We start from the raw sequence: 22,695 nt of genomic DNA on the forward strand, positions 1-22,695 counted from the left end.
ACGTTCTAGCCTTCCTTGTCCAAGAGACATAGAACTTGTGTGCCCATACCAGATCCAGCGGATGGAAACGCTCCCCAGACTTGTAAGGATGAGGCAGAGGAAAGATGACCGGCAGATGGATCTTATGAAGGAGATGGAAGTTGGAGATCACCTTAGGAAGGAAGGATTGTCCAACTCTGAAAGTCGCCATTTCCTTAGGGAAAACCAAGTAGGGAGGTTCAACAAAGCCTAGAGCTCACTCACTAGTCTGCTGCAAGTGTGCGACCAGGAAAATCACCTTAAGGATGAGCAACTTTAATGAGCAATAATGAAGAAGCTCAAAAAGAGTACCCATTAAAAAAGTTAACCCGAAATTTAAAATCCATGCCAGGACAACAAACCTGCTCAGGAGAAACATACTAGAAAGACCACTCAGGAATTGCATTGCCACAGGGGTCGTGAAAAAGGAGCCCTGCTACTGGGTCCTCTTGAAGACTGAAATGGCCACAAGACATCCACCCACTGTACCAAACTGCAGACGAAAATCTAAGGAGGAGCAAGTTAAAAGGGTCAAGATCGTTCTCCGACACAGATGGACTTGGTGGTGAATGTCCTCCGACAGATGCTACTCCTTATAACGTAGCCTTCCAGCAGCCAGGCATGAAGATCCAGGCTGTGGAGGGGGGGAGGAGGTCCATCCTTTGCAGCAGACACCAGGGAGAGAAACAGCCCTGTACAGCAACTCAGGGTACCACGTTCCCCAGGTCCAGTCTGGAGTGATAATGATCGTGGACCCGACCAGGCAATTGTCTCCTGAAAAAGCAGTATGACCGGGATCGGAATGCATGGAGCAGGCCCAAGTCCCATTCGACTGCCTGAGTCCCTCTGGGCTCCCCGATAAGGGAACTTCCTGGAGCAGAACCACTTGCACTTCCCGTTCACACAGGAAGCAAAGAGGTCCACTGGAGAACACCAAATGAGAAAATCTCCCCCAGAATGTCTTGGCAGAGCTCCCACTCGTGGGGGAGGAAGGGGAAGGGGTAAGCCAGTCTGCTCAGTGTGTCTGCCAGCATGCAATCCATGCCGGCCAGGTGGGCTACAGTGAGACGCACTGTTCTGCTGAGCCCAGAACCAGAATTCATTGCTTCTCTGCACAGGGGCAAGGAACCCAAAAACACACCATTACTTGAGATATTGCATGGCTGCAGTGTTGTCCGTCAGTACAAACACCGTCTTGTCCTTCACAGAGATGAGGAAAGTGACAAGGTCTGGTGCAGGTGTGCCGAAGCTAGGGCTGGGCAGCAGACTCGCAGGAGCCAGTCATCCAGATAGGGAAAAACAAATGCCTTCCATTCTGAGGAGAGTCTCCACCACTGCTAGCAGTTTGGTAAAAACCATGGGTGTCTGAAAGGTGGGACCTTGAACTGGTAGTGACCATTCCCCTGCTTTGAATCTCAGGTACTTCCTCTGCCTCTTGTGAATGGTCACATGGAAGTAAGCATCCTGGAGATCCAGGGAAACTAGCCAGTCATTTAGGTCCAGGGCCTGGAGGATGTGGGTCAGAGTGACCATCTTGAACTTGTTCTTTTTCAAGGACAAGTTCCGAAGCTGCAGATCCAGGATGGTTTCATACTGCCATCTCTTCAACACAAGGCAATAGGTTGAGTAAAATATGCCTCGTTCCGAGCAAGGAACCAGCTCTGTGGCCCCTTTCGTCATAAGCTGGCAGGTCTAGTCCAGCAGGGTAATTTCCGGAGACAAGGGTTGGTGACTTGGGGGATGGTCAGGAGGACGAAGGGCAATAGGGAGGCACTAGCTCTGCTGTATGACATGTAAGGTCCAGGCATTGGCAGTGGTATCTTTCCATTCTTTCCTAAACAGGGAAATGCTGCCTCCCACAAAGGACTGTAGGAGGACGTGCATTTCAGACAGGCTTTGTGCCACGGCCTGTGGAGGTCGCAGCTCCTCCTCTGGGCGCACCCCAGTCCCTACACCTGTCGGGACGATGCTGCCCTTGCTTGCCTGTTGGGACTTGGCCACTAACTCTTTGGGCATAAGTGGCAAAGGGGTGAAAACACCTCACCCACTGCCCACAGTGATCGCAGGTCACTGCTGCTGCACTGCGAGCCCCAGCGACTTAATGGTAGCCTTAGAGTCTGGGAACTTCTGTAAGTAAATTAATTAGCCTTGGTGCCGAATAAGCGCATTCATCGGAGGGCATATCCAGAAGCTTTTCCTAACATCAGTCGCAAACCTGGATGTCCTCAGCCAAGACAACCTGTGCAAGACGGTGCCCATGGCCATCATTCTTGCCACGCAATCTGCAGTATACAGATCAGACTGCAGTATCCGACGGGAGGTTTCCTTGTCACCCTTGATAAGGGCCTCAAGCCGTCACGCACTTCCCTATTAGGGATGTGCTCCAATGCCTGCCATGGTCTACCACAGGCCAAAGGAGAACTTGAAAAGAGCACAAGAGGAATTTATACACCGGAGACCAAGGCTCGAAAAACCAAAGATGATCTTACCCCATGCATCCAGTCTCTTTCACTCAGTCAGGGTGCAAAGATAGGAAAGAAGTGGTCTTAATGTTTGCCCTAGAAGCCTGGGCCACCAAGCTTTCTCAGGAAGTATGGGCAGAAAAGAACATGGGCTCTGAGGGTGCCAACCTATGCTTTTTCGCCAGCTTGCGGGCCACTGAGAACTGAAGTCAGATTGGCCCATAGTCCCAGCACTGGTCCCTTTATTGCCCGATTGAAAGGCAATAGTGTCCTTTGGACCCTCGTCCAGGATGTCAGTAAGATCATAATGAATCTTCGTGTTGTGAAGGGGCAGACTGCCTTAAGGTGCCGACCACATTCGCCATCAGACGCTGGTGAGGTACCCAGGCCACTTGTATCCTGCAAATTGGGTGCAAGGTCCACCACATCCCCTTGTTCCCCTTAAAACTCCTCCGGGAAGTCCCAGACTTCGGTAGGGTAGAGAGGCTAAAGCCTGAATGGGACTGGGTTCCCCTACTAGTCATAAAAGCCCTCCACATTCATGCTATCCTGAGGAACAGGAAATGAGTCGCTGGCACTGCGAAAGAGGGACCTGAGGCCAGACATCCTGAGGCAGAGTGGTGTGACCTTTAGACCTGACCTTGTCGCGTCTGCTTGTGGATTCTCTGGTGGCTCGTTTGAGCGCGGTGAGATCCATCAGCTTGGCTGAAGCAGTCAGTACTGAAGCCGCTGGGGGGCCTTGGCGAAGATGTCCAGCATCTTTCCCATGATGGTCTCATTCCTCGGGAGTAGAGGATTGGGTGGGGAAAGCAACCTTGGCGTCTCATCCTCCGGGACATCCTTGGCGTGGTGGCTCCTTTTCTTCGATGATGAATAGTAATGCCACAAACAACCACCAGGGGATCTTGATCTATTGTGATATTTTGCTCTCATCTGTCCTTTCAGACTGGGGACCACGCCTCTGACGCAGTCCACGCCCAGGGGCTACAAAAGGGTCAATTCATCACCACTCTCATTGTGAAGGTACAAGGTTTTGCTTCCCACTCTCGAAGCACATCTGAGTACATCGATAGATACGACACACAGTCTTGCGTGAAATTGCCTTTGCCCAGGGAGTAAAAGGCAAATGCAGTGCAGGTCTGAAACTGACATTTGAAACCTGCAGTCCACACAGGGTTTGAAAGCAGAGGATTTCATCGGATTCGGCAATGCGACGAAAATGAGGAACGGAAGCTGAAGATTCAAGAAAAAGTTTAAGAGCAGTGTTCCTAAAGCGGACAGAGTGTGCAGAAAAAAAGGTCGGAGGACATGGGCCTCTAACTACAGGCGCAGATGCGTCTGGCGCGTACAGGCGTCTGGCAAAGCCAACAGGGAGGCGGGCTGCATGCCGTGGCAGCAGAAAAGGTTCTGAAGAGCAGCTGTGATGGCTGATGGATATCAAAGATGAGGAATCTCTGGAAAGGAGTCCATTAAAAAAAAACGAAACTACACAGACAGTACTTTAGGCACTTTACCAATACAGGTTCATTTTCGAACAACTTTTGGGATGGCACGCTACTCAAACTACTTTCAATGTTGCATTTGGTGACTCAAACAAAACATTTCTGATTGCTAGCAGCTTTGTAACTGTTCCATGGTAAATGCACAATAGAAATTGTTCTCAATTGAGACTTAACAGTTTCAAATGTTGCTCACCTCAAACTGAATGGAGTCATTTTCAAGAAACAGCTGCAGTAATTTGTATGAAAGAAAAATAGTACCTTTGAAACCCGTTTTGTTGACATTTCTTTAAAATACAAAAGAAACAAGACCACTTTTACAGCATAAACATGCCAATTCATTTCTTTTACTGATGAGATTGATGAATTTCATTCTTGTGAAAAAGGGGTGCAAAGAAAAAATGAAAATAGGTTTCCATAAAAAAAATGGAAATAAATGGGCTCAAACAGAAAGAAAACAGCATGTTCCAATGCCTCCAATAGCAGTCCAATGGCATAATGTCAACTGCACAACAGACAACGAAACTCTGTGTGCGGTAGCTTCAGTTCCACAATCCACAGATTCCTTTTCACTTTGGTTGAGAAAAACAGATAGCCTAATAGTTTCATACTGTATTTATTTCATAACTAAAATTCACAAATAAAAAGACACTTCAAGTCTTTGTCTCTTGTAATACCTTAGTCTTCTCCACTGTTTGTCCGACCCATGTGCATACAAAAAAAAAATGGGCTTGAATTTTGTTTGTGTTTATTGTAACTGTTATACGACTGGTCAACTGGAGAATGAAGCACCAATGAAGAAGATGCTTGATGGAGATGAGGGCCTCCCTGTCCCGCCCCACATTTTTCCCCCCAGGGGAACATCACATGTTCAGTGCCAGAGTCACTCAGCTCCCATATCCCCACCCATGTCATTCTTTTCTTCCATTCCACTCATGTGCAACCGCGTGTAGCCTGCGTGCCCGTTCCTGTCCACCTGGGACTGCCATGCCGCTGATTCTGCCAGGACAAGCGTCAAAGTCAAGTAGGTCCTGTTACAGCTCAGTGCCAGTTGGGTTTTAGATTTTCAATGTTTGTAATTCTTTTCAGGTAGGCATGTGTGTCATTTTCAGAAGGCTTTTACTTTGCTTTAGTATCCTGACAAATTGCTGGATAAGGCTACTCGTACTCCAGGAACTGTTTGTGATAGAAAAGTAAATACCTGAAACAAAAAAGGAAAAGGAATGAGCTCAGCTGTGTTTAAACATGAAAACTGTTCCCTTACTATTTTAGTCAACATAAAGTATGCCCGTGGAAGAGGCCGGCAGTCCTCTCAAATAATAAGTAATGTACTTTATTTACATGGAAGTCCAAATGGGACAGGGATGGACACCAATTAATCGGTTAAATGTAAAACTGCATGCACAATTTGGAACAGAAAATTCTTAATAGGATCTACAGCCGAACTACCACCAAGCTTGGTGGTTGCCCTTATAGTTGCCATTTGTAAACCATTGCATTGTCCAAATGTAGTGTTGCTACTGAATACAGAGCAGTGGATGTAGACAAAAGTAGCTCAAATCAAAATGAAACAACGTTTTTATTCAGTGTAGAGTTGTGGAAGTCTTTTGCTTGCATAACACCACCAGTAGTGTGGGTTACTGAGTGTCATACATTGACCTAGGTTGGACTCCTAAGCTTTAGCCAGGGAATGCTTACACTAAAATGAGACCATTCACAAGGCAGGATTTAAAAATAAATATGAGCCATCTGGGTCACAAACTGCTATGTGGGGGAAAAGGAGGAGTATTCCCTCTAGGTCATAAATGTTTGTATTGCAGTTTAGGTGGCTCCCTCCCTGCCCTAAATATCCGCCAACAGTGAATACTTAATGCAGATAATTGTTATACAGTTATAAAGTTATTCATGGTAAAACAACACTTCAAGTTGATTTTGGAAGTCCTTAGTATACACACTGGGCTTTGAAAGACCATTCAATCTCTTGACTTGCTACTTTCAGACTAGGACAACCAGAAAAATACTGAAACTAAAATGGTATATGGTGCTAATCATATTAAGTTCAGTTGATCAATTGCTTAACTAGATCGATTTTTAATTTTTTTGCAGAACATTTAGCAGTTATCCCTTCCAATCATAAGCATTTCAAAATATTTAAGGATACAGTACATGGGAATGGGACAATGTGTGGAACACTGCTGGAAGGTGACCTTTTAAAAATGACTGGTATATGAAGTGCATATTCCCCAACAGATTAACCACCTACCCTTCGCTGTCTAGTACATCTTTAATGCTAGCCTTGGTGATAATGGCATCGTCACATTTAAACCACTGGTCCTTGTGTTGTCGGATAAAGCTGGTATAGTGCCCACTTTCCAAGGTTCCTTGGTGATTAACTACTGCAAACAGGGAATACCTATAAAAAACAAAAACACACATTTAACAGTTAAACCACATGAAAAGAAATCTGATACTCTTGATCTAGCATGGATAAACGAAGGCAAGACTGCAGTGCGTAATGGTTAATGCTGGGAGAGCAGGAGTCAAATGAAGTAAGACCTAGAAATGGTGAAAAAGTGAAAAAACAAAGTTTATAAAAAGTTACTTGCAAATTTTAAACTGGACCGAAAAGGAAACGCAGAATGGAAACACTGCGATAATGGATTTTGACATGAATGGTGTGATTTATTTAGCATTTTTTTAAAGCGCTCTCTGGGCATCGAGGCGCTGTTACAGGAATTGTTCGTTTTTTTATTTCGTCTTGTAATTGTTTTTTTTGGTCTTAGTTACTTATTTATAACACGCTTTAACACCCAGAGGTTTCTAAGAGCGGACCCGAGGATCGATCCTGTGTTGCTTCGTGTCATCTTGCTTCCAAGGTGCGCACGTTGCCGCTAAGCTATCCTCCCGGGATTTAAATAGAGCAAAGGGGAATCCATTCACAGAAAAGGGGCTGGAAGTACAAATCCAATTTACCCACTTTCAAAACTATCTCCAAGTATTCATATAAAATATTGCACATTTCTCAATTCAACACTTCACTTAAATAGGGGGTATAGGGTATCTCCTGAAAACGAGGGCATGGTGATCTGGCTCAAAAACAACCATTAGATGAAAGCACGAGTAAATTAAATAGGAGACTGCAATGTTTTTTTGATCACTAAGTTCTAATCATGTCATCTTCTAGAAGAAAAAAAGGATGCCTTTTACGTGGAGGGTCAAGGAATGTCAGCTAGAAGTAGTTGAAACTATTGTATATTTGGGAGTAAAAATAAAGAACAAGCCAAAGTGCTCAATTGGATTGGCCGAGAAACAAAAAAAATGCAATCCATAGGCATTATGGGGCCTTTTCATTTATTTGTATCTTTGCATCTTGTATATTTGTATCTTTGCATTTTGTTTATTTGTAGAGCGTACCAAGCACTGGGGCATCTGGGCGCATTTCTTACATAGACATTGTTACATAGTTACATATAGATTAGTGAAATACAACAAGATACATTTCAGAGAAAGTGCAACAGTGAAGAACAGGTAAAGAGCAGGCGGTGAGAGATTTCTAGGTCTCTTGCGCAAGGAGCCACATTTTTACATATTTCCTGAATCTCCGGTAGGTAGGTTCTATTCTTAGAGTCATAGGTAAAGTGTTCCACAGTTTAGCTGCTAGTACAGGAAAGCTGCTACCTCCTGCCTTTTGAAGTTTGAATCTGGGGATCTTGAGGTGATGACCTTGTGCCGATCTGGTGGTGCGGTCTGAGATGTTGCGAGAGAAGTTGTCAGACAAACAGCTAGGCGCTGAGGTCACGTGGCACTTGAGTGAGTGACAGGGTTTTGTATGCAATCCTTTGATAGATGGCCAATTCAAATTGCGTCTAGTTTCAGAGATGTGTTGGGATCTCGGGATGTTCAGCGCTGATCTGATGGTGTTACTCTAATACTCGACATTTTTTTTAAAGTTTTGTTGGTTAGTTCCCAAATAGAACGCATTGCACTAGTCGAGTTTTGAAAGGACTAATGCACTAGCTAGGGCTATGCAGTTAGAAGTGGACAGGAACAGTCTGCAGGCAGTGATTCATTTGCAAGTGTCTGCTGTATAGGAGGCTGTCACGTTGATTTGTCTGGTTAGTGTGGAATCAATGTAGATGCCTAATGTTCTCCTGTCCTTCGAAACCTTGATGGTATTGCCGTCAATGTTGAAGGAGTTAAACTATCCATCTAGTCTACTGAGTTTTGTTTGGGAGCCTAGGAGGAGTAACTCTGTCTTATTGTTTAGACTGAGTCAATGCTTAGCCATCCAGGCTTGTATGGTCAGATAGTTATCATTAAGTACTTTAGAGTCAGTTGCTTAGTCTCCAGTGATAGGGATGAGTATTTGAGTGTCATCAGGGTAATTGGTGTAGGTGACACCCAAATAGTCGAATTCATCGAACAAAGGTTTCGAAAACACGTTATATATGGGTGGAGAAACGCAAGATCCTTGGGGAACTCCGCAAGGGATAGGTGCTGGTTCGGCAGAGGGTGCAAAGACCCTCATGGATCTGTTATCAAGGAATAATTTAATCCATGCATTGGCTTTATCTGAGAAATGTGCTGCTGAGGTGGTTGCATAGGACTTTGTGATTTACGAAGTCGAATGCAGCCGACAGGTCTAATAAAAGGAGGAGGGCGAGTTTGCCTTTATCACTTAGGTCTTCCATTTGTGGCTTGAGGTCCATCAGAGCCGTTTCCGTACCGTGCCTGGGTCTAAAGCCCGACTGCCTGAGACCAAGAAGGTTATTCGTTTCTAGATGTTGATTCTGCAGGTAAGCTGCACTGGCCAGAATTTACTACAAAAAAGGTACAGTGGTGATTAGTCTATAATTCGTGGGGATGCTTGGGTCTAGGGAGGGCTTTCTTAGTAGCGGCAGGACCCACGTGTCTTCAGTTGTTAGGGACTATTGCTTGTTTCAAATGAGGTGTTGATAAGGGAGGTGATGAATGGGACCAGTTCCTCGCCTGCTTCTTTGATAAAAGGAGCAGGGCAAATGTCTTCATGACATTTTGAAGGTTTAAGTTTAATGATCATGTCCTCAACCTCTTTAATAGAGGAGAGAAGTTAAATAGTTTGCGAGTAGTCGGTGTGATGTAAATGAGGTAGGATGAGATGAGGCAGTGAGGAGACTAAATGTTTTGGATTCCATTTTACTTTGTAGCATTGTTATTTTATCCAATAGAGCTTTCTGAATATTGGTGCACCAGTAAGTATCTTTAGAGCATGTAACTGGTGGTGGGGCAGGGGATTCTAACTCTCCGAGTATATTGAAAAGTTCTTTGGTGCTGGATTTGGCTTGAATGATACGGTCATTGTATGTGTCTTTTTTGGCCTGGAGGACAGCCTCTTTGTAGTTGAGGGATGCTATGAGTTTATCTTTGTTGGAGGCTGACGGAAGACTCATCCAGAGAGTTTCTGAATTTCTTTTGAGTTTGCGTAGTGATCTAAGGTGTGGGGTGAACCACAAGTTCAGATGTGCACAGGGTTTGGCTTTTCACAGTTTTAGCAGTGCTATTAAGTTAATGGCATTGAGTAAGGGGTGGTTGTGTAAGTCAACTAAGACAGTGGGTTCAGTATGAATAGTGGTGGGGTTGGTGATCAGCTGAAGTAGGGGCAGTAGTTTCTCAATAGTTATGTTGCGATTATTCCTGGTGCATACTGGTGCAGCTGGGTCCTGATGGGTGAGCTGGTTGCATTCCTTAATGGTAAATAAGATGAGGTGATGGTCAGACCAGGCACAAGGTGAGTTGGACAGGATATTTATGTTACAGTTGAAGTCGGCCACCCAGTCTAGGGTTCATCCTTTATTGGGTGTGGGTTCAGTGATGCGATGGAGGAAGCCTAGCTCTGATATTCTGTTATCGAGGGCTAGTGCCTTAAGGTCTTTCGGGTCCTGGAAGCCTAGGTTCAGGTCACCCATTAGGACGATTTGTGATCCTGGTTTGGTGTTAGCAGTGAGGAGGAGAGAAATGTCTTCTTCAAAAGGTGGAGAGAGGCCCAGGTGATCTATATATGAGGTGTATGGTGATTGATTGTTTATACCAGTTCTCACCTTTTACAAGCAGAAGGTGATGCAGATCCTCACGTATGGAGCAGAAACGCTGCTCAATATAAGTGGAAAGGTGTGGCCCCTGATGGAGGGGTACTTTTGGCGTAATGTATTAAGACTCCCCAAGTCGCTGCCAATAGCCAATATCCGTCATGAATTGCAATTACCTTCACTGGCCTCCATAGTCCCGTGGAAGAAAATCTATCGGAAATGCATTATATCAGAGGGGACCCCGAATTTGCTATACTGAGAATCTTGAGCATGCGAAAGGAAAAATCTTTGATTGTATGGTTCGTAAAAATACGTGGGATACTGTCCAATTGTGGGGTGGATTCCGATCTGCTGAAGGTAAATCCGTTTAAGGTCAAGGAGACCTTCGAGAGAGCTGATTAAATTCACACTAGTGAAGCAAGATCCACTGATATTTAGATGGTGGGTAGAAAAAGAGGCTGAATGATCTGCCACTCTACCTATGCAAAATTCCCTCTGCTTTTTATAGGGATCTTCTTTTGCGATGTCGTCTAAATGTTATGCCCACTCAAGAGATGCAGCTTAGACGGCACCAGACTGGGGTAGAAAACAGTTTCTGTAGATTCTGCGAGAGCGGGAAACAAGTAGAATCACTCTTCCACATTGTGATGGAATGCCAGGCACTAATTGAGGCTAGATCCCATAACATGGGTGAACATCTGAGGTGGACTAGATCCCCATCTATGGAAGAATGCGGGGGACTAGCTGCTAATGGGGCAGAAAATAGGTTGGACCCTGGGAATGTTTACATTTGTGAACTTAATTGGCCGCAATGTGAAACAATGCACATGATGGGCAATAAACTGGAACCCTTGGAGGAGGGAACTACTGAAATTGAGGCAGTTGGGTAGACTGGATGAGGTGGGTAGGATACTATTTAAGGCTGGCCCTTTTTTCTTTGCCTTCGTTCTGTTAAGGAAAACACTATTTCTCCACTATTGTGTTTCTTGAATATGAAGATAGTAGTTTTGGAAAATTGTTGGGATTTTAAAACTGTTAAATGTTTCTTTTTGTTACTTTGTTGTACTATTTTGAAGCCAATTAAACTTGTTTATACAGCTTATTTTGCCTTCAAACAGACTTGCGCTTACATTACTTGCAACATCTAAACTGTTTCAAACAGATTTCCTCTTACAAAAAAAGGAGCCGTTAGGGAACAAGACTATACTTTGAGCTTACAGCACAAAACCAGCTAAATTTACATTGTCTATGAACCAATCTGTTGCGTTTTTATTAATTGTTAGTTTCCAAGCTAGTGAAAGCCTGTCAAGCTTGTGTATGTCATGGCCCATCACGCACCAAGATGGATCTGCAGCAAAGTAAATGCTGGTGGGATGTAACACTTTTTGAACCATCTAAATAAGATATCCTTTCGTTAAACAGTAAAACAAGCTTTATAACATCAGACTACTTATACAGTGTGAGATATCAAACAAAATTTAAAGCCCGTTTGGCCCATACAGGTATTCTGCTTTGAAAACACAGATGTAGGTGCAGAGTTCACCCTACTTCGCCAACTACGGAGTCTACGGTTCAAATGGAGCTTTCATTTTAAAGTTGAAGTCTACGCTTATCTTTTAGTAATGGTTCAACTGACCAGATCAAGGGGACTAAATCATCAGCCAAGATTTTAAGGATTCCATAGTGGGTTTCTAGCTCCACAGAATCTCTTGAAACAGTCCTGTATGCCATGTGACAGATCGTTGACTAAGCTTGCCAAGTCCATTTTTTTCCACCAAAGTTCCTAACCCATAAGCAACCTATTTATTTTACACCCCAGGTCTCCTAGGTCTTTTGTTAAAATATTCTGGTCAGGCTGTGTCCAAAGATCCTTCTGATTTAAAAAGCTAGTCACAGATCACCCTTCAGATCGTGGGTGACATTAGCACAGCTAAAGGGATAGTTGGAGATTAAACTGGGGACTTGCTAAATCGTGGCATCCCTTGGAGTGCTAGAGTCCCATGACCTTCAAACATGCACCATGTAATTCGGGACATTTATCTTTTTCTGTTTTCCCCCTTTTGTTCTGGACCTTGTGGCCTTGCTTTAGAATGTGGCATTATATACCCCGTTCCACAGGCAACACCGGAGGGTAATGGCCTGCGGCCCCAGATAACAGACCGAGCAAAGGTGTTGTGGAAGTGGCACATAAGGCCATTAGCACCCCAGGGTTCCCAAAGCAGTAACCCGGGGTGCTTAAAAATAAAAAAAATGATTATCCTTCTTACAACGGGACAATGCATGCGTTCCGTTGTAATAAGGAAAATACTTTACCAACACAGCCGACATGGAAAGGGAAGGCAGGGCTCCGTATGGAGTCCCTCTTCCTTTTCCATGTCGGCTGTGGAAAACCAAGAGGAAGGAGCGGCGGCGAGGGCTGCCGCAGCGGAAAGTAGTGTGGGGAGGAATAAAGAGCGTCGGGGGAAGATGGCTGTCAGGTGGCTTGGAACACAGGCTTACAACTGCGGTTCAAGCCCACGTTCCTAGCCACCTGATTGGCTGGATCCCATGCCCAGGGTGCGAATGGGAAAAGAAACACTAACAATTCCAGAATAACACAATGTTTATGAAGGAACAAGTTACTTACCTGTAACTGTTCTCCAGCATGGATTCACATGCTCATGAACATTCCCTGTCAGGCTGGGAATCCTCGGTAAAGGAAAAAAATCAGCTTCAGTCTTTCTCCCAACCAATCACTGGTCTCTGGGTCATACTGCCCCCAGCCAATAACTGCCCTCTACCCAAGCCCCTCCTCTGGCAGCCATCTTCAGATTTGGTAGCACTTAACGTGGCAGTAGGACCAAGAGAAGAGCCGCAGAGGGGCAGGCGGGAGGGTTTGCATGTGTATCCATGCCTGACCCATGCTGGAGAACAACAGTTACAGGTAAGTAACTTGTTCCTTCTCCAGCATGGGGTCTGGCATGGATTCACATGCTCATGAATAAAGAATACATAGCGGTACACACATGCACAACCACGGGAGGTGGCAAGGCTCAACATTAAGCATTTCAACATCTCAACATTAAGCATCTCCTACCTCCTCACCAGGCTCACCTTCAAGCGAACAGGTTGCGCAGCACTGCTTGGCCGACTCAGGACTCCTCCATGGAATCCCGGTTGAAGCAGTAGAATTTCGTGAAGGTGTGTGTCGACCTCCATGTAGCAGCCCTGCAAATGTCCAGCAGGGGCCCACCAGACAGGAATGCCATAGTTGCAGCCATCGCTCTGGTCGAATGGGCTCTCGGACGGCCAGGCAACGGTCGGTTTGCCAACCGGTGACAATGGGTGATGCAGCCAGAGAGCCACATGGAAATGGAAGCCTTGGAGGGGGCCTTCCCTTGGTTCACAGGGCCAAAGTTCATAAACAGATGTAATGTTTTCCGAAAACTCTGCAGTCCATGTAGAACTTCAGCGCTCTATCCACATCCAGCGAGTGCAAAGTCCTCTCAGCCAGCGACAGGAAGAAAACCGGTAACACCAAGGGCTCGTTGAGATGGTAGTCTGATGGCACCTTGGGCATGAAGGAGGGGGTGTGTCCTCAGCACGACCGTTGTTTCATGGAATGTTAAGTAGGGAGGCTTACAGGGGAGGGCCTGGATCTCTCCCACTCGCCGTGCAGAGGTGATGGCCACAAGAAACGCTGTTTTCCACGATAGGAATTTCAGCGGCGTCGAATGCAGAGGCTCAAACGGAGGACCCATGAGCCTAGTCGGCACCACATTGAGCTCCCACCCCGGGGCCTTCACCGGCCGGAACGAACGGAAAGTCCTTTAATGAACTCCTTGACCAGGTGGAGCGACCACAGCAACAATTGCCCTGGAGTTCTGGTGTAGAGGGAGATAGCCGCCAGATGAATCTTGATGGAAGCATATGCTAGCCCCGCCTTGGCCAGAGACAGCAAGTACGGCAGCACTTGAGGGGCCGTAATCCGTAGAGCGTTTATCTTCTGTGCACAGCACCAGACAGTGAACCTCTGCCTTTTATGTCCATAACACCTAAGAGTAGAAGAAGCCCTGGCCTTGGCAAGTACCTCCTTGCAGTCCGCCGGGATCTCGTATCCTCGGAATTCTAGTGCTGCAGGAGCCAGGCCTGAAAATCCAGCGACCCTGGGTCGTGGTGCAGAATCGTGCCTCTTTCCCTGGCGAGCATATCTGCGTCCGTCAGAAACCTGACTGGCGGGGACGCTGACAATTCCAGAATGTCCGGGTATCATCTTTGTCTCGGCCATGCTGGTGCGACGAGGGTCATCCTGCACCGGGGCCGTCTGAGTTGACTGATGAGTCGCAGTATCAACCGGAATGTCCAGGTGGTTAGCAGAAATTTTTAAAATTTGAATATTGATCAACTTCAGCCATGCTTAGATAAAATACTACTCTCCTTCCAGGAGCACGATAGCTGCGAGACACTGCTAGAGAAATATACCACACACATTCAAGAGCTAGTCAAGAAAGTGGCGCCACTTAAAACTAAGCTAGTCAGGAAAGACAAAAAAAACAAGAAATGGTTTACTGCAGAGCTAGAGGCAACCAAAATTGAAAAAAGAGCCCTGGAAAGAAAGTGGAGACAAGAGGAGTCCACTGAAAACAAGGCGAAATGGAAGATGGTGAATAAGAAGTACAAAGTTAAGATCAGAACAGCCAAGGCCAACTTTTTCAATGCTGAAATTGAAACAGCTGCTAATAAGACCAGTAAACTGATATCGTAAAGAGTATAGAGAAACCCAAAAATCTCACCCTGCCGTTTTCTCCTTGTAAGGCAGACTACGCTATCGTGCAAAACGCCTTCATAGCTAAAATAGACAAAACAGAATTACAGCCAGAATAACATTGAACCAGATAGCAGTGCTTGAGGAGAAAATAACGGGCCTGGACAGGAGACTTTCAATTTTGACACTATTACTGAAGCTGAGCTAATAGACGTTTTAGGTCATATGAAACCAACGTCCTGTGCAGAAAATGTGTTACCTCCCAGCATGATTCTTCAACATAAGGAATAATTCGCTCCCATTTTACTTATAATAGTTTAACGCAGGCATAGTTCCTCAAGAGTTAAAGGTGGTCACCATCTCTCCGCTGGTTAAAAAAGTAGGAGTAGACCCCAAGGACCCAGGTAATCTCCGTCTTATTACTAACTCGAATTTCGTTCTTAAAATTTTGGACAGAATAGCGACACAGCAGCTGCAGAATTATGTCGAAAAACATGTTTCCCTACATCAACAACAGTCTGGTTTCAGAGCCTCTCATAGCATGGAGACGGCTACGTTGGACCTTCAGAATCACATGTTGAGTTTGGTAGATAAGGGTAAAATAGGGATTCTAATGCTGTTGGACCCAAGTGCGGCATTTGACTTGGTTGATCATCAACTCTTGGTAAAAGCACTGAGAGACAACGTGGGCTGCTCCGAAAGGGCATTAAAGTGGCTTGTTTCTTTCCTTTCAGACCGCCAAGCTAGAGTACATTGGGGTAATAGCTTCTCCGACCCTAGCTCCATCGTATTCGGAGTACCCCAGGGTGCCAGTCTATCGTCCATGCTCTAACATCTATATGCGCACTCCAAGATCCTGGTTAAAACAGGTGTGTTTTTCACAAACTACGCAGATAACACGCAGCTCATACTAGAGCTAGAGGGGAGTCACAGTCCCTTCTGATCGGGGCATCTGTCAAAGATCTAGCTAGATGCCAAGTCATACAGAATGACGCAGTGAGGCTTGTAAAACATCTTAGGAGAAGAGACCACATCACCCTGGCCAGATCTCCTCACTGGCTCAGGGTTGAGGAGAGAATAAAGTTCAAATCTCTGACTCTAGTGCATAAATGCCTTTATGGTAAAGCCCCTAGCTACCTCAAGAATAATTTGACACTATATAACTCGTAAAGACAGCTTCGCTCCGAAGGCAAGGAACAAGTTACTTACCTGTAACTGTTGTTCTCCAGCATGGGTCTGGCATGGATTCACATGCTCATGAATATTCCCCGTCGTCAGGCCGGGAATCCTCGGTATAGGAAAAAATCAGTATCAGTTTAGTTTCTGATCGGTCTTTCTTAGTATTAACCAATCACTGGTCTCTGGGTCATACTGCCCCCAGACAATGACTGCCCTCTCCCCAAGCTCCACCTCCGGCAGCTATCCTCAGATTTGGTAGCACGTAAAGTGGCAGTATGACCAAGTGAAGAGCCGCAGAGGGGTAGGCGGGAGGGTTCACATGTGAATCCATTCCAGACCCATGCTGGAGAACAATAGTTACAGGTAAGTAACTTGTTCCTTCTCCAGCATGGGGTCTGGCATGGATTCACATGCTCAGGAATAAGAGAATAGATAGCAGTACACACATGCACAACCACGGGAGGTGGCAACAGGCTCAACATTAAGCAATACAACAACTCAACATTAAGCAACTCTTACCTCCTCACCAGGCTCACCTTAGGCGAACAGGTTGCGCAGCACTGCTTGGCCGACCCTGGACTCCTCCCTGGAGTCCCGATGGACGCAGTAGAATCTTGTGAAGGTGTGCGTCGAGCTCCATGTCGCAGCCCTGCAGATGTTCAGCAGGGGCACACCAGACAGGAACGCCGTGGTAGCAGCGATCGCTCTGGTCGAATGGGCACTCGGACGGCCGGGCAGCTGTAGGTTTGCCAACCGGTGACAGTGCATGATGCAGCCGGAGAGCCATCTGGAAATGGAAGTCTTCGAGAGAGCCTTCCCTTGATTCACAGTCCCAAAGTTCACAAACAGCTGTGACGTCTTCCGAAAACTTCAGCGCTCTAGCTACATCCAGCGAGTGCAAAGTCCTCTCAGCCGGCGACAAAGGCGACGGGAAGAAAACTGGCAACACCAAGGGCTCACTGAGGCGGAAGTCCGACGGCACCTTGGGCATAAAGGATGGGTGTGTCCTCAGCACCACCCTCGTGTCATGAAAAGTCAAGTATGGAGGCTTGCAAGATAGGGCCTGGATCTCTCCCACTCGTTGTGCGGAGGTGATGGCCATGAGGAAAGCTGTCTTCCATGACAGGAACTTCAAAGGTGCCGAATGCATAGGCTCTAATGGGGCCCCCATGAGCTTGGTCAGCACCACATTAAGCTCCCACGCCGGGGCAGGAGCCTTCACCGGCGGGAATGATCGGAATAGTCCCTTCATGAATTCTTTCACCAGGCGATGAGACCACAAGGACGCCCGTCCCGTCGTCCTGGTATATCAGGAGATCGCAGCCAGATGTATTTTGATGGAGGCGTGAGCCAGTCCAGCTTTGGCCAGCGACAGTACTTGAGGGGCCGTAATCCGCAGAGGGTTAATCTTCTGTGCACGGCACCAGACAGAGAACCTCTTCCATTTATGTCCGTAGCACTTGAGAGTTGAGGACGCCCTGGCCTTTGCAAGAACCTCTCTGCAGTCGGCCGTGAGGTCGTACCCTCCAAACTCTAGTGGTGCAGGAGCCAGGCCTGCAAGTTCAGCGACTCCGGGTTGTGGTGAAGAATGGCACCTTCTCTGGAGAGAAGGTCTGCGTCGGTCGGCAGCTAGACTGGTGGGGACGTTGACAAGTCCAGAAGGTCCGGGAACCAGATCTGTCTCGGACACGCCGGTGCGACCAGGATCATCCTGCACTGGGACCTCTTGAGCTGGTTGATGAGCCGGAGCAGTAACGGCAGCGGAGGGAACGCATAAAGAAATAGGCCGTCCCAGGGGAACGAGAAAGCATCGCCCATGCTCCTCGGCTGCGGGAACCTGCTTGGAGAATATCCGGCACTTGGAATTCGTCGCCGTCGCGAAGAGATCGATTTGGGGTTCGCCCCATCATCGGAAGAGTCAATTCACTTGATCCTGGCGTAGTTCCCACTCGTGGCACGAGCGCAGCTCCCTGCTGAGTGAGTCGGCGATCGTGTTTTTTATTCCTGCCAGATGAAGAGGCACCAGAAACAACCCTTGGGCGACGGCCCAATGCCACAGATCCTGGGCTTCTTTGGATAGGACCTGGTTCCGCCCTGCTTCCGGATGTAGAACATTGTGGTGGTGTTGTCGGTGAAGATCCTCACCACCTTGCCCTTGAGGGACAGAAGAAAAGACCTGAGGGCCCAGAACACCGCACGGAGCTCCAAGATGTTGATGTGAGAGACTTCTCATCCGGGAGCCAAAGGCCTCTCGCGTGAAGATCTCCGGAGTGTGCTCCCCAACCTTCCAGGCAGGCGTCCGTCGTCACCGTCACCTGCTGAGCTGGGGTCTGAAAATCCATGCCCGCCGACAGATGGGAGCGGGTACCCCACCACCGGATCGCCTGACAGAACGTCTCGTTGAGAGGGATCCTGTCCTCGAAGCTGCCCGTCGACTGGATCCAGCGGGCGTCGAGGAACTCCTGTAAGGGTCTCATCCGAAGCCTGCAAAGGCGCACCAGATAAATGCAGGAGGACATCATCCCGAGGAGGGACTTGATAGATCTTACCCTGGCCATGTCTGTGGCCAGCAGACGCTGCACCTTGCCCAGAATGGTCCTGGTCCTTTCCTCCGACGGCGAGGCCAGCCGTGCCACTGTGTCGAGCATGGCTCCCAGAAACAGGGCGACTTGCGATGGAACCAGGTGGGATTTTGGAAAGTTGATGGAGAATCCCAGGCCCGTGAGCAGCTGGACGGTCTTCGCAGTGTGCTCCACGGCGAGCTCCCTTGTCCTTGCCCGGATGAGCCAGTCGTCCAGGTAGGGCTAGACGTGGATCCCCTGTAGGCACAGCCGCGCCGCCACCGGTGCGAGGCACTTGATGAACACTCTGGGTGCCGACTTCAATCCGAACGGGAGGGCCTTGAACTGGTAGTGCCGCCCTTGGACCACGAACCTGAGGAACTTTCGGTGTCTTTTTAGAATGGGGATGTGGAAGTACGCATCCTCCAAGTCCAACGACAACAGGAAATCGCCCTCCTCCAGCTGTCCCAGCACATGCTGGAGGGTGACCATACGGAACTTATGTGCCTTGATGTACTTGTTCAGTCGTGGTAGCTCCAGGATGGGGCGCCATCCTCCTGTCTTCTTTTTTACGAGGAAGTACCTTGAGTAAACTCCGGAGCCCCGAAGCCTCTTTGGGACGAGATCGATGGCACCCTTCTTGAGCATCGCCCTTACTTCCAACAGTAGTTGAGGGACGTGATTTTCCTTCCTGGCCACGGGTGGAACGCAAGGGCACTTCTGAAACTCGAGGGAGTGCCCTTGGTCCAGGGCGTCCAGCACCCACCGGTCGGTGGAGATGGACTCCCACACGCTGACTAACCTCGCCAGCCGGCCTCCCACCGGGGTGCTTCGGCGGGGACCCGACCCCACGGTCGTTTCAATCTTGTTTGGAGGCCGCCTTGCCTCCTTGACCACCTTGTCGACAACGACGGGCACCACCTGACTTGCCGCGTCCCCTGTAGGCTTCCTGGGACGAAGATCTTGCCTCTTGGCGGTAAGTGGAGGAGCCACTGCCGGATCCCTTGGAGGCACCTTGTCTGCCTCCGGAGCTCCGAAAGGACGGCCATCGTTGTTGGAGCACTCCTAGGCCCGGGCAGTCTCTTTGTCTGTCTTGATGGCCTGAAGGGACTCATCAACCGCCTTCCCAAACAGGTTGCTCCCGTCGAAGGGCATGTCCAAAACCTTGGTTTGTACGTCCTGGCGGAAATCCGTGGCCTTGAGCCATCCTCGTCGTCTCAAGCAAACGCTGTTGCCCAACTGACGGAAACCGGTGTCGGCGATGTCAGTTGCCACCGCGATGGCGTGGTCCGAAGCAATCTCCCCCTCCTGTAGGATTTCAAGGGCCTCAGCCCTTTTGGCGTCCGGAAGGAAGTCTAACAGAGGGGCCATTTTGAACCACAACTCCCTGTCGTAGCGGGCTACGATAGCCAGGGCGTTGGCCGCCTTGATAGTCGTCGCTGCGGATGAAATGATCCATCGTCCCATCGTGTCCAACTTCCTGCCCTCACCGTCCGGCGGGGAAGTTGATGTCGAGGCCGATGCCCCCCCAGCTTTCTTCTTTGCCGCCGCCGAGACGACCGAATCCGGGGTAGGTTGTGCCCGAAGGCACAAGTGGGCAGAGTCAGGGACCCGGCACCACTTCTCGTACCGGTCCCTCTTTGCCGGCGCCGTGGCAGGGTTCTCGAGGAGGGCGAGCCCCTCATCCCAGATGTCATCAAGAAGCGGTACGGCGAGGACCGTCTTCCTTTTAACCTTGCGCCGTTGGTAAAGGAACCCTTCTTTCTTCTTTTCTTCTGGGCATAGCTGAAAAAGCTCGGATGCCCTGGAAATCATGGCATGAAAGGATCCAATCTCGTTGGGCGGGGACGCCCGAGTAGGGGGCGACGGGGGGACACATCCCGTCGTCGCCTCTGTCGTCATCTGTACCTGTTGTAGCCATGTCTGTGCCTGTATCATCCCAGTGTGTAGTAGACCGGGGGAAGGCAGAGCAGGCCGCAGAGGTGGGAGAGGTGGCGTAGGATGAGTCGTCGTCCTCTTATGCGGTGGACTCTCCGAAGGTCCTGGCTCCGGTTCCCCCGTCGGGTCTGGCTCAGGTACCTCCGTCGGGGTAAGGGGCAACCCCTTGTCCTTATCTCCGAGCTCAAGGACTGAATCGCTGACTAAATGGCCGCCGAGGTGTCCTGCGGCGCCGGAAACGAGGGGCGCGAGGGCTCTTGAGGAGCCTTGTCGGCGACACCATCGCTCTGGTCGTCGCCCTCATAGGGATCCCTCCCGATGGGCTGGGGCTTTTCCACGACTTCGATGAGCTCTTCTTCAGAGGTCGTGTCCGTATCCACGATGGCCACCAGCCCCTCCCCCTAACTTTTCCAATGAGGACTTCGTGGGGGTCTTCTCAATGGGCCTGAAAGATGACTCCCTCCGCGGTGGCAGGGAGACTCTGGGTCCTGAGGGCGCCTCCACTGGTGTAGCCTCCACCGGCTGAGCCAGGGCCGTGGCGACATCCTCAATCGAGGTCTTAGCAGGGTGAATTAAGACCATCGTCACCTTCTGGATGCCTGGGGCCTTCACCTTGGGGGGAGGGTCTGAGACTCGCTCCCGCTCTGCCGGAATCTTCAAGATCGACCGGGGCATCTCCAGAAGCTTCGCCGGGTTCTCGGTCTTCCTCTTACCCGAGCCAGAGCATTGGCACGTGGTTGATGGCGCCGGGGAGGATGCGCCCTGCCTGGCAGCCAAGGAGCCCGACCGTTCGGCGCTCCCGGTGCCCGCGGACTCGCAGTGCTTAGCCTTTTGTTGGGCACCCTCACAGGACTTAGAAGACCGTTCAGACTTCTTTTTCTTCTTCTCGCCTGACGGGCTCTTCCCTTCCAGCCAGTTGGCGAGACCGAGGTGGCGATCCTTCATGGTCCGCTCCGACATGTTCCCACAAAACACAGTCCTTCTCCTTGTGCGTCTTGTCCTCATGGAGACAGTAGAGGCATAACGAATGCTCGTCCTCCTTGAAAACATTCTGAACCTGGCATCCAGAGCAGGTCCTGAACAGCTTCCCAGGCGCTGAGCTTCCTTTCTCCTGGGCCATGTCCGGGGTAGGCCTTGGAACTTCTGGAATCCTCCAAAAGCATAACTCGACGAAATCTTCACCCTTGAGGAGCGTAGAAAACTCCGAAACGGATCCCCGTTGATCGGATGTCAATCGGCGGAGCTTGAGGCTCTATTTAACCGAAAAATGAGAACAATCTCCTGAAAAAGCGCGAAAACGCAGCAAAAGCGTGAGAGCTACAGCACGAGGACTCCTAACACCTGAACGTGCAGTAAAAATCTGAGGATGGCTGCCGGAGGCGGGGCTTAGGGAGAGGGCAGTATGACCCAGAGACCAGTGATTGGTTACTACTAAGAAAGACAGATCAGAAACGAAACTGATACTGATTTTTTTTCTATACCGAGGATTCCCAGCCTGACGACGGGGAATATTCATGAGCATGTGAATCCATGCCAGACCCCATGCTGGAGAAGAGCCTATTGACTGTACTCGAGTACAAGCTCAAGTCAGGTATGGGCAGATCCTTCGTGGTGCTGGCAGCCCAGTTGTGGAACACATTGCCATTGACGTTGAGAATGGAAGGCAGTCACTAAGTTTAGAAAACTCCTGAAGACCCATCTTTTTAGATAATTCAGATGCTCTCAGCCTTACTCTCATTTACCTTCTAAGTACTAGACTTAGGAAGCTTATCCGTCATTTAGTTTGTATTTGTCTTGTCAAAGCGCCCTGATGCCCACGGGCTGCCGGCGCTATACAAGATGAAATACATACATACAATGGCGGGAACGCACAAAGGAACAGGCTGTCCCAGGGGGAAGGAGAATGCATCCCCCATGCTTCCCGACTGGGGAAACCGGCTGGTGAACCTCCGACACTTGGTGTTTGTGGCCGTCGCAAATAGGTTGATCTGGGGAGTGCCGTATCGTCGAAACAGTAGGTCCACCTGATCCTGCCAAAGTTCCCACTCGTGGCAAGAGCGCAGCTCCCTGCTGAGCAAGTCAGCGACAATGCTCTTCACTCCTGCCAGATGAAAAGGTACTAGGAACATCCTCTGGGCAACAGCCTAGTGCCATAGGTCCTGCGCTTCCTTGGAGAGGGCCCGGGATCTGGTGCCCCCCTGCTTCCGGATGTAGAACATTGTGGTGGTG

General features: G+C 48.8%; 1 protein-coding gene across 11 annotated transcripts in view; it reads right to left on the reverse strand.

Annotated features, from left to right (window-relative positions):
- Positions 1 to 4,252: 4,252 nt before the first annotated feature.
- The window catches only part of USP22 (ubiquitin specific peptidase 22), a 1,065,482-nt gene continuing 1,047,039 nt past the window's right edge, over positions 4,253 to 22,695 (reverse strand). For 7 of the 11 annotated variants that reach the window (XM_069645753.1, XM_069645752.1, XM_069645751.1 and 4 more), the window contains 2 exons: positions 6,243 to 6,392; positions 4,295 to 5,180 (listed from right to left, as the gene is read on the reverse strand). In XM_069645753.1, the coding sequence (XP_069501854.1) occupies positions 5,138 to 5,180; positions 6,243 to 6,392 (193 nt within the window). In that variant the 3' untranslated portion in view covers positions 4,295 to 5,137. Of the gene's footprint in view, positions 5,181 to 6,242; positions 6,393 to 22,695 lie in introns of all 11 variants that reach the window. The other 4 variants (XM_069645750.1, XM_069645745.1, XM_069645754.1 and 1 more) reach the window with 1 other exon arrangement.

The sequence above is a fragment of the Ambystoma mexicanum genome, chromosome 2p, assembly GCF_040938575.1.
Source record: "Ambystoma mexicanum isolate Mex_15411 chromosome 2p, UKY_AmexF1_1, whole genome shotgun sequence".
NCBI lineage: Eukaryota > Metazoa > Chordata > Amphibia > Caudata > Ambystomatidae > Ambystoma > Ambystoma mexicanum.